Source organism: Bos taurus, chromosome 1 (genome assembly GCF_002263795.3).
Source record: "Bos taurus isolate L1 Dominette 01449 registration number 42190680 breed Hereford chromosome 1, ARS-UCD2.0, whole genome shotgun sequence".
NCBI lineage: Eukaryota > Metazoa > Chordata > Mammalia > Artiodactyla > Bovidae > Bos > Bos taurus.
In genome coordinates, this window is record NC_037328.1 from 152,061,468 (window position 1) to 152,074,483 (window position 13,016).

The following is a 13,016-nucleotide window of genomic DNA, read 5'->3' on the forward strand; positions in this document are numbered from 1 at the left end:
TTGGATCTCCTTGCAGTCCAAGCGACTCTCAAGAGTCTTCTCCAACACCACACTTCAAAGGTATCAATTCTTCGGTGCTCAGCCTTCTTCACAGTCCAACTCTCACATCCACACATGACCACAGGAAAAACCATAGCCTTGACTAGATGAACCCTTGTTGGCAAAGTAATGTCTCTGCTTTTCAATATGCTGTCTAGGTTGGTCATAACTTTCCTTCCAAGGAGTAAGTGTCTTTTAATTTCATGGCTGCAGTCACCATCTGCAGTGATTTTGGAGCCCCAAAAAATAAAGTCTGACACTGTTTCCACTGTTTCCCCATCTATTTCCCATGAAGTGATGGGACCAGATGCCATGATCTTCGTTTTCTGAATGTTGAGCTTTAAGCCAACTTTTTCACTCTCCACTTTCACTTTCATCAAGAGGCTTTTGAGTTCCTCTTCACTTTCTGCCATAAGGGTGGTGTCATCTGCATATCTGAGGTTATTGAGATTTCTCCCGGCAATCTTGATTCCAGCTTGTGTTTCTTCCAGTCCAGCGTTTCTCATGATGTACTCTGCATATAAGTTAAATAAGCAGAGTGACAATATACAGCCTTGACGTACTCCTTTTCCTATTTGGAACCAGTCTGTTGTTCCAGGTCCAGTTCTCACTGTTGCTTCGTGACCTGCATACAAATTTCTCAAGAGGCAGATCAGGTGGTCTGGTATTCCCATTTCTTTCAGAATTTTCCACAGTCTATTGTGATCCACACAGTCAAAGGCTTTGGCATAGTCAATAAAGCAGAAATAAATGTTTTTCTGGAACTCTCTTGCTTTTTCCGTGATCCAGCGGTTATTGGCAATTTGATCTCTGGTTCCTCTAGTTTATACAATTATTTTAAATTGAACAACCATCATTTTTTGAGAAGCTTTAGAATACTAAGTTATTCTAGAAAATAAAATAACATAGAGATGAAAGACAAAAAGCCCCACAGATCATCCAAGGGAGCCCTCGGGCAGATAATTCAGAAGGAAAATTACAGGATATTCTCACTCCCCTAACTCAATTCCGCACGGGATAAAGCACAGAGTAGGGAAGGTAATGGGATGCATTATGCCCGGTTGTGAAGAAATGAAGATTTTCTGAAAGGCTCTGAGGATGTGATAGTCGTTTTTATGGTTTATCTCCTTGCCAAAGTTACCAGAAACAAAGTCATTCGCTACATTTGAGCTAGCAAGTGCCGCTGAACATCCTCTCTAAATGTTAAATTTAGGGCACAGAGTGATCCCTCCACATCTTGGGACAAGAATATGTCTAAGGAATGAAGAGGAGAGTGGAGCAACAACAACAGCAAAGGGTAGAACTGAGATGCAAGCACCTTGCAGCTGGCAGGGAACGAAAAAGCTTTTGCAGGTGACGGAAACTGTCTACAGAGATGAAAGGCAGCCTACTGAATGGGAGGATGTATCTGCACACCGTATATCCAACAAGCATGGAAAGAATGCATACGACTCAGCACTGAAAAAACCACCTGACTACAAAGTGGGCAGAGGACCTGAATGTTTTTCCAAAGACATACAGACGGCCATGTGTGAAAAGACACGTGAGAAGATGCTCAACATCGCTAATCACCAGGGAAATCAAAACCGCAATAAAATATCATTTCATCCTGTCAGAATGGGTATCATAAAAAAAAGAACAAGCTCTGGTGAAGATGTGGAGAAAAGGGGAGCCTCATGCACTGTTGGTGAGAATGTAAACGGTGCAGCTGCTGTGGAAACAGTACAGCAGTTCCTCAAAAACTAAAAATAGAACTACCATATGATCCAGCAACTTGGTATTTACCCAAAGAGAACAAAATACAGGTACAAAAATATATGCACACTTGTGTTCATGGCAGCATTGTTTACAACAGCTATGAAATGCAAGCAACCCAAGTGTTCCTCAACAGATGAATGAATAAAAGAGATGTGTGTGTGTGTGTGTGTGTGCGTGCGCGCTTCCCCGGTGGCTCAGACGGTAAAGAATCTGCCTGCAATACAGGAGACCCAGGTTCAATCACTGGGTCAGGAAGATCCCCTGGGGAAGAGAATCGCTACCCACTCTAGTATTCTTGCCTGGAGAATTCCACAGACAGAAGAGCCTGGCAGGCAGGCTACAGTCCATGAGGCCACAAAGAGTTGGACATGACTGAGTGACTAACACTTTCATTTTCACACTTATGTATCTATCCATGGAAAGAGGGGACTATATATATATATACAGGCTTCCCAGGTGGCACAGAGGTGAAGAGTCTGCCCGCCCACGCAGGAAGTGCAAGAAACACGGATTCAATTCCTGGGTTGGAAAGATTCCCCGGAGTAGGCAATGGCAACCCACTCCAGTATTCTTGACAGGGAAACATCACAGACAGAAGAACCTGGCGGGCTACGGTCCACGGTCTCACAAAAAGTAAGACACGATTGAGTGACTAACACATTGTGTGCGCACACACACACACACACACACACAGATACACACACACACAGATACACACAGATACACACACACAGATACACACAGATACACAGATACACATACACACACAGATACACACACACACAGACACACACACACGCAGATACATACACACAGATACACACACACAGAGATGTGTATACACAGACACAGAATAGAATATTAGTCATAAACAGAAGGAAATCTTGCCATATGTGACAACAACATGGATGGACCGTAATAGATGGTATTATGCTGCTGCTGCTGCTGCTGCTGCTGCTGCTGCTAAGTCACTTCAGTCGTGTCCAACTCTGTCTGACCCCCATAGGCTAAGTGGACTAAATCAGATGGAGAAACAAAATTACAACATGATTTCACTCATGTGTGGAATCTAACAAATGGACAAACATAACACAACAGAAATAGACTCGTAGATACAGAAAACAAACAGGTGGTTGCCAGAGAGCGTGTGTAGGGGGATGAGAGGAGTCAGTGAGAGGGGTTAAGATGTACAAACTTCCCATTACAAAATAAATGACTCACAGGTATGAAACGCAGAGTGTGGGGGAGACAGTCAATAACTACGCAATGTCTTTTACGGAGACATATCATGACTAGACTTACTGTGGTGATCATTCTGTAACGTATAAAAATATTGAATCACTATGTTGTACACACCTGAAGCCAATAAAATACTGTAAGTCAATTATACTGCAATAAAAATAATAAGGCGTAACTTGTGTCTTGGCAAAATTCTGCTAGCCTTTTCCCTGCTTCATTTTGTACTCCAAGGCCAAATTTGCCTGTTACTCCAGCTATCTCTTGACTTTCTACTTTTGCATTCTAATCCTCTATGATGAAAAGGACATATTTTTGGTGTTAGTTATAGAAGGTTTTGTAGATCTTCATAGAACTGGTCAACTTCAGCTTCTTTGGCATCAGTGCTTGGGGCATAGACTGGCATTACTGTAATGTTGAATGGTTTACTCTGGAAATGAACCAGAATCATTCTGTCTTTTTGAGACTGAACCAAAGTGCTGCATTTTGGACTCTGTTGTTGACTATGGTGCTACTCCATTTATTCTAGGGGGTTCTTGCCCACAGTAGCCGACACAACGTCATCTGAATCCCATTCACCCATACTCTTCCATTTTAGTTCACTGGTTGCCACAATAACCCATCAACAGCACAAGAAGCATTTTAGTTCACTGATTCCTAAGATGCCGATGTTCACTCTTGCCATATCCTACGTGAGCATGTCCAGTTTACCCGGATTCATGGACCGAACATTCCAGGTTCCTGTGAAGTGTTGTTCTTTAGAGCATCAGACTTAACTTTCACCACCAGACACCTCTGCAACTGAGCGTCATTTGCTCTTTGGCCCAGCGGCTTCCTTTTTCCTGGAGCTATTAGTAATTGTCCTCCCTTCTTCCACAGTAGCATGTTGGGCACCTTTTGACCTGGGGAATTCTTCTTTCAGTGTCATATCTTTTCATCTTTGTGTACTGTTCATGGGGTTCTCGCAGCAAGAATACTGGAGTGATTTGCATTTCCCTCCCCCAGCAGATCACATTTTGTCAGAATTCTCCACTATGACCCATCCGTCTGGGGTGATCCTGAATGGCATCACTCATAGCTTCACTGAATTATGCAAGCCCCCTCACCACTTCAAGGCTGCGATACATGAAGGGGAGAACCACACCAAAAACATGCTCTGGTCATAATAAATACCATTTTCCAACAACAACAAACCCTTTCCAACAATCCCTTTCCCACACCTTTTTCCAACACAAGAGATGACTCTACACATAGAAACTACCAGATGGTCAATACCAAAATCAGATTAATTATATTCTTTGCAGCCAAAAATGGAGAAACTCTATACAGTCAGCAAAAACAAGACTTGAAGCTGACTGTGGCTCATTTCATGAGCTCCTTATTGCAAAATTCAGGCTTAAATTGAAGAAAGTAGGGAAAACCACTAGGCCATTCATGTATTACCTAAATCAAATCCCTTATGATTATACAGTGGAGGTGATAAACAGATTAAATTGACTAGATCTGGTAGACAGAGTGCCTTAAGAACTATGGAAACAGGTTCCTAACATTGTCCAGGAGGTGGTGACCAAAACCATCCCAAAGAAAAAGAAATGCAAGAAGGCAAAGTGGTTGTCTGAGGAAGCTTTACAAATACCTGAGAAAAGAAGAGACACAAAAAGCAAGGAAGAAAAGGAAAGATATACCCAACTGAATGCAGAGTTCCAGAGAATAGCAAGGAGAGATAAGAAGGCCTTGTTCAATGAACAGCGCAAAGAAATAGAGGAAAACAATAGAATAGAGATCTCTTCAAGAAACTTGGGAGATATCAAGGGTACATTTCATGCAAGGAAGGGCATGATAAAGGACAAAAACAGCAAAAACCTAACAGAGGCAGAAGAGGTTAAGAAGAGGTGGCAAAAATACACAGAAGAACAATACAAAAAAGGTCTGAATGTCTGGGATAACCATGGTGGTATGGTCACTCACCTAGAGCCAGGCATCCTGGAGTGTAAAGTCAAGTGGGCCTTATGAAGCATTACTATGAACAAAGCTAGTAGAGGTGATGGAATCTCAGCTGATTTATTTAAAATCTGAAAGGATGATGTTGTTAAAGTGCTGCACTCAATATGTCAGCAAATTTAGAAAACTCAGCAGTGTCCACTGGACTGGAAAAGGTCAGTTTTCATTTCAGTCTCAGAGAACGGCAGTGCTAAAGAATGCTCAAACTATTGGACAATTGTACTCATTCCCCATGCTAGTAAGGTTATGTTAAAAATCCTTTAAGCTAAGCTTCAGCAATATGTATACTGAGAACTTCCAGATACACAAGCTGGGTTTAGAAAAGACAAAGGAACCAGAGATCAAATTGCCAACATTTGTTGGATCATACAGAAAGCAAGGGAATTTCAGAAAAACATTGACTTCTGCTTCATTGACTAAGAGAAAGCCTTTGACTATGTGGATCACAACAAACTGAGGAAAATTCTTCAAGATATGGGAATACCAGACCACTTACTTATCTCTTGAGAAACCTATATGCAGGTCAAGAAGCAACACTTAGAACCTTACATGGAACAACTGACTGGTTCAAAATTGGGAAAGGAATTTGATAAGGCTGTAGATTATTTAACTTATAGACAGAGCACATCATGGGAAATGCTGGACCAGATGAATCACAAGCTGGAATCAAGATTTCTGGGAGAAATATTAACATCAGATATGCAGATGATACCACTCTTACAGCAGAAAGCAAAGAGGAACTAAAGAGCCTCCTGATGAGGGGAGTGAAAAAGCTGCCTTAAAACTCAACATTTAAAAAATCTAAGATCAAGGCATCTGGTCCCAAAGCTATTGTTTTTAGAGCAGTCATTATGAATGTGAGATTTAGACCATAAAGAAGGTTGAGCAACAAAGAATTGATACTATTGAATTGTGGTGCTGGAAAAGACTCTTGAGAGTCCTTTGGACTGCAAAGAGATCAAACCAGTCAATCTGAAAGGAAATCAACCCCCAATGTTCATTGGAAGAACTGATGCTGAAGCTGAAGCTCCAATATTTTGACCATCTGATATGAAGAGCTAATTCATTGGAAAAGACCCTGATGCTGGGAAAGATTGAAGACAAAAGGAGAAGAGGTCAGCAGAGGATAAGATGGTTGGATGGCATCACTGAGTTAATGGACATCAGTTCAGTTCATTTGCTCAGTCGTGTCTGACTCTTTGCAACCCCATGAACTGCAGCACACCAGGCCTCCCTATCTATCACCAACTCCCAGAGCCTACCCAAACTCATGTCCTTTGAGTTGGTGATACCATCTAACCATCTCATCCTCTGTCGTCCCCTTCTCCTCTTGCCTTCAATATTTCCCAGCATCAGGGTCTTTTCAAATGAGTTAGCTCTTCACATCAGATGGCCAAAGTATTGGAGTTTCAGCTTCAACATCAGTCCTTCCAATGAACACCCAGGACTGATATCCTATATGATGGACTGGTTGGATCTCCTTGCAGTCCAGGGGACTCTCAAGAGTCTTCTCCAACACCACAGTTCAAAAGCATCAATTCTTCGGCACTCAGCTTTCTTCACAGTCCAACTCTCACATCCATACATGACTACTGGAAAAACCATAGGTTTGACTAGACAGACCTTTGTTGGCAAAGTAATGTCTCTGCTTTTTAATATGCTGTCTAGGTTAGTCATAACTTTCCTTCCAAGGAGCAAGCGTCTTTTCATTTCATGACTGCAATAACCATGTGCAGTAATTTTGGAGCCCCCAAAATAAAATCAGCCACTGTTTCCACTGTTTCCCCATCTATTTGCCATGCAATGACGGGACTGGATGCCATGATCTTAGTTTTCTGAATGTTGAGCTTTAAGTCAACTTTTTCACTCTCCTCTTTCACTTTCATCCAGAGTCTCTTTAGTTCCTCCTCACTTTCTAAGTGTTGAAGTTCCTCTTCACTTTCAATGGCCATGAACTTGAGCAAATTCTGGGAGACAGTGGAAGACAGGTAAGTGTTGGGGGCCAGAGTGAGGCACTCGGCCCGTGGCAAAGGTCATGAGGAAGGAGGCTCGACATACGCAAAGGTGGGATCGAGCCTCAGGTGTCCCCCTGGAAATCCTCGAGCATCTACCCCCATAACCAGAGCCTGCCTACTTTACTACTTTGTGCTCTCACCTACACCTCTGACTTTACGGGGGGCTGTCCCCTACCACCTCTTTCAGAGAAGGAGTTAACTTAGAGCTCCAGTTAATAAAAACTCCTGGGCATGACAAGAGTGTTTTAACCTACAAACTCCTCTGAAGGTTCTCTAGCCTGCCTGACAGGCTTGTCCGGCCACATGTGATTGCTCACAGCCTCCCAACCGTGAGAGGCACGAGATGCTTTAAACCTTCTAAAAACAGGTTCCTTAGAAAAGTTAGAAAACCATTAGTGTAAGTATAATGGGCTGATTAGAAATTGTATTGGTGAAGGGTTTTTCATTTGTTGAGCCAATGTTTGTTGCTAAGTCTCCACATCCCCGGCCCTTATACACATTAATGAATATATAGAAGAAATAAATATTAACCTTTGATATAAATCACGTTAGACCTTAGGCTAAGTAAATTCTTTCCTTAACTAAAACCCACTATACCCTCACCCTATAGGAATGTAACTTTATTTGGGTGGCGTCTGTTTTAAGAATAATCACCCCTGGAGAAATAAGTGTCCTGGTTGACTGACCGCTGTCACAAGGAGAGGGTCATAAATTGTCAGCAGGCCCCCTGGCCAGAAGATGATGTAACACCCCTGAGACCTCTGTATACATTTGTATGAAGCACCTGACTTTGATAAAAGTCAGGACTGCTGACCCCACGTGACTTTTGCATAACATCTCAGTGTATAAAAGTAGACCATGGAAAATAAAGAATTGGGATCAGTTTCTCGAAATACTGGTCTCCCCATGTCACTCTCTCTCACTCTGGCTGACTCTCCATCTGGAGCACAGAACCCACCAAGCTTACTAATTTTGCCTGGGCTTCTAAGATCCGACCGGGGAGGCCTCAGTGTCTCCTCTCCTTTGGGAGAACGGAAGGATGCCTGCAGCCTACGTAAGTGGTGCAAGCTTCTTGTCTTGAAGTTTTATTGGTCTCCGGCGTAAACCAAGCTACTCAGCCTCTTTTCTCCACTGAGTTTTCCTACTGAGCTATCCTCATTCTATTACTCTTTACATCTTTAATTAATATCTAATTGAAGCTATTGTATCCTGATCCTCGCTGACGCCGTCCCTGCTTCGAACTCCCTGGATCAGCCAGGGCTGGACCCCTGGCAGGGAAGCCTGGTGTGCTGCAGTCCATGGGGTAGCAAAGAGTTGGACACGACTTAGTGACTGAACGATAACAGCTTGTCTGACTCTGCCTTTACTAATCAATTCAAGGCAGTTACTGAGAGTTGCCACCATCCCCTACCCATTCCTGTCCGGACATCCTGGGAGGCAAGAGGGACTGAAAACTAAAGATATTTTGTCCATCCTTCTCAATAGTTCACAAGCTGTCACAATTTTACCTATTGATTCCTAGAAGCATAGTCACAGCTATGTCAACAAAACCTCCCACCTCCCACACAAACTGCACATCCAATCTTCAGAGAAAACTAAATAGTCCAGCAGAGGTGACTTTTTTAGCTATTAGATTGAACCATATGACGTTTCCATTTCTGCAGGTCAGAAACAGTTGAATATTGCCAGTGGAACATAGCTCAAGCTGATATGCATCAGCCTCCTGAAATCACTTAAGAAGGCAATCGTCTTTCATTCTTATAAATCATCCCAGATGTTCCAGAAGAATGGTTTACATGGGTTTTAGTTAGAAAAGTCAAGTTTAGAGACTAGATCGATGAATACAGTGTGGTACATGTAGCAAGCCAACACATGGTTACCAAAGGGGAAAAAGGAAGGAGGGGTAAGTTAGGAGCTTGGGATTAGCATATGCACATTGCTATATACAAAGCAGATAAACAACAAAGACCTACTGTATAGCACAGGGAATTATATGCAACACTGTGGCAATCTATAATGGAAAAGAATCTGAAAAAGATGCATAAATATATATATGATATGCATATTCGTATATATATATATCTGAATCATTGAGCTGTATACCTGAAACACAAAACTATAATTCAACTATATTTCAATTTCAAATAATAAAGTGTGGTATATACATACACTAGAAAACTTTAGTTTTAAAAAATTACTCAATAAAAAATTAATCTATATGGATGAACAAGAGAACAGACGGTAAGTTGAGTGAAAGAAGCCAGATACAAAGAGATACATGCTGTAGGATTCAATTTGCATAAAGGACCAGATGGAACCATTCGATGGTGACAGAAGCTGGAAAGGTCATATGAGCAAACATACAGAATGCCTCAAGTATTCAGTTACCTTGAGCTATGTCTTGGTCATTGGGCTTTAAACATGTATAAAAACCCATCTAGCTGTATCCTTAAAATCACTACCCCTTATCCACTTTGTATATGGATTTTATGTATGCATGTGCTGAATGCTGAATCATGTCCAAATCTTTTGAGACCCTGTGGACTGTAGCCCACCAGGCTCCTCTGTCCATGGGATTTCCCAGGAAAGATTACTGGAGTGGGTTGCCATTTTCTCCTCCAGGGATCTTCCCAACCCAGGGATCGAGCCTGCGTCAGGTGGATTCTCTACCACTGAGCCACCAGGTAAGCCCCCATGGGTTTTATATCCCAAGTAAAACAGAGAACATAAATTACAGTCGGTGGACCACCCCCAACCCCCCGCCTCATCATACAGGTTAGCAGAGTGGGTAAGCACCAGCTATTAAGGTAGATAAAAATCGGCCAGCACCTAACAAGACATTTGACCTGTGATGACATACTTAACCTGTCTAAGCCTCAGTATTCTCATCTCTGAAATGGAGCTCTACGATGACATCTACCTTATAGAGTTTGAGAGGAGTTCAATAAGACTCTTTAAAAGGCACACGGCATGGAGTATATACTCGATGGCTACTCCAAGGATGGCCACTAGGCACCAGCAGTAACGCTGGCAGCAGAGTCTGTAATGAGACATCCCCCTAACCCTGCACCTGTCTCCCACACACACACATACATCAGTTTCTGGAGAATTCTTCCCCTGACCAGCTCTCACTCCCCACAGGGTAAGCACTAACCCCTGGACCCCTGCCCAGCCTCAGTCCTGCACTCACCAGCAGGGCATCCGGGAGGCCGTGGTCCTCCGTGAAGGTGATGACCGCAGCAGCAATGTCCAGCGCACTGAGCTCTAGCATGGCGGTGCTGATAGAACCTGCATCCGGGGTCGGGCCCGCCTGGAAGAACACTGCCACCTTCCTCAGGAGGCGGCCCGCACGCACGCGCTTGAATACGTGTCTAGCCACAAACCTCATGGCGTCCCCAAGGCGCCGGCTGCCAGATGACCCTGCCAGCGACAGCCCCCTGACCGCCTGCAGGAGCGCGGGCCCTGCCTTGCGGTCAGAGAGGCGAACCAGGTAATCAGTTCTGTTGCTGTAGGAGACAATGGCCACCCGTGCACCCACGGGGCAGTTACTCCCACTGATTTCCATCTTCATCAGCAGAGACAGTAAAATGTCTCTCATCCTCTCAAAATCCAACCAGGAGACGTCATCTGACGTGTCCAAGGCGAAGACCACCTCGGTCGGGAACGCTGGGCATTTGGAAACACCTAGACATGTGGAGACACAGATTTAGGACTGTCTGCGATGCCTGTACATGGGTGAAGGCCGGAATGAATATTAACAAATGTTATTTACCTGCTGAACAGGCTGGAAGGGAAATGATTTGGGAGAGAAAAGAGGACATTGTTAATTGACATAGGCAAAGACACTTTTGCCAGCATTGATATGAAAACCATCTCCTCTGAGAAATTCAAGCCTCTATGACTCCCACCTGAGTGTGGCAGAGACCTCAGCTTGCTCTCCAATATCCACTCCCCCCTTCTCCCCATAGCAAAAGAACCCCAGTCTTTGACTGGGTATGTGGCTGCCTGGAACAAAGACTGCATTTCTCAGTGGGATAGCATCTTACTCCAAACAAGTATACTTTTCCTTTCTTTACCTGCTGGCTGAAGCTTGACAGACATCTTGGGTCATTAGGTGATATGGGAAACAGCACCCCTGCCCCAGCGTCAGAGGGAAACAGTGGAAACAGTGTCAAACTTTATTTTCTGGGCTCCAAAATCACTGCAGATGGTGACTGCAGCCATGAAATTAAAAGACGCTTACTCCTTGGAAGGAAAGTTATGACCAACCTAGATAGCATATTCAAAAGCAGAGATATTACTTTGCCAACAAAGGTTCGTCTAGTCAAGGCTATGGTTTTTCCTGTGGTCATGTATGGATGTGAGAGTTGGACTGTGAAGAAGGCTGAGTGCCGAAGAATTGATGCTTTTGAACTGTGGTGTTGGAGAAGACTCTTGAGAGTCCCTTGGACTGCAAGGAGATCCAACCAGTCCATTCTGAAGGAGATCAGCCCTGGGATTTCTTTGGAAGGAATGATGCTAAAGCTGAAACTCCAGTACTTTGGCCACCTCATGCGAAGAGTTGACTCATTGGAAAAGACCCTGATGCTGGGAGGGATTGGGGGCAGGAGGAGAAGGGGACGACAGAGGATGAGATGGCTGGATGGCATCACTGACTCAATGGACATGAGTCTGAGTGAACTCCGGGAGTTGGTGATGGACAGGGAGGCCTGGCGTGCTGCGATTCATGGGGTTGCAAAAAGTCGGACACGACTGAGCGACTGAACTGAATTGAACTGACTGATATTATAATACATAATTTATATTATTATATGTTATATAATAAAGAGCCTGTACCCCTGAGCACCATGGCACTCCACCAACTCCAGACTGACTGTCTCAGGCTCTGATTCAAGAACTATGTTTGTGTCCCTGCTTTTGAGCTGAGTCACACTGTACTGAACTTAAATATAATACATTGAGCTACTCGGAAACTATATACACACACACATATGTATATACACACCTATCTTAAACCATATCTATAATAAAATATAGTAATATTAGTAATTAAGTATTAATATTGTGTGTATTAGCTGATCAGTCATGTCCAACTCTTTGTGACTCTGTGGACTATAGCCCACCAAGCTCCTCTGTCCATGGGATTCTCCAGGCAAGAATACTGGAGTGGGTTACCATTCCCTTCTCCAGGGGTTCTTCTGACCCAGGAATTGAACCTGGGTCTCCCACATTGAGGCAGATTCTTTACTCTCTGAGCCACTAGTGAAGCCCAAGTATTAATATTATATTATTGTTTATTAATTTATGTATTAAGATATTATTAATAACAATTATTAATATGGTGCACATATTATGTATAAATGTGTATACACAAGCAATATATTTTAATGGAAGATACTAGAAAACAAAAATTAAAACCACCCTTAATTTATCACATACATGTGTATGTATATATGTATAATTTGTTTGGGGCTGCCATGGTGCCTTAGCAGTAAAGAATCTACCTGTCAATGCAGGAGACTTGAGATCAATCCCTGGGTCAGGAAGATCCCTGGAGAAGGAAATGGCAACCCACTCCAGTATTCTTGATTGGGAAATCCCATGGAGGGAAATCCAGAGGAGCCTGGCAGGCTACAGTCCATGGGGTCGCAAAGGGTTGGACACAATTAAACAACAACAATACATGCTTTGTTTTATTTTATAAGACTTGGGGCTTATGTTATGTTCTATACTGAATCTTTTTTCGCTTCATATATGATGAACATCTATTCTTTCCATCAGTAAATTTAGAGCAATATCATCCGGAGAACTATCATGTGTCGTGCCAACATCCCTTTGTGATGAGAATACTTGAACCTTGCATATCTGTCCAATTACAGCCCCAAATGAGTCTCTGCAATTATGGCTTTTGATAAATATATTGTCCAGTGGCTTTTCAGAAAAGTTGTACCAATCGACATGCCTACA

General features: G+C 43.1%; 1 protein-coding gene across 1 annotated transcript in view; it reads right to left on the bottom strand.

Moving 5' to 3' along the window:
• LOC112448102 (collagen alpha-4(VI) chain) overlaps positions 1–13,016 on the bottom strand; it is a 147,169-nt gene that overhangs the window by 25,000 nt on the left and 109,153 nt on the right. Inside the window, exons 28-29 of the mRNA XM_024997177.2 lie at positions 10,822–10,833; positions 10,240–10,733 (exon numbers count right to left, since the gene is read on the bottom strand). Coding sequence (XP_024852945.1) covers positions 10,240–10,733; positions 10,822–10,833 — 506 coding nt within the window. The remainder of the gene's footprint in view (positions 1–10,239; positions 10,734–10,821; positions 10,834–13,016) is intronic.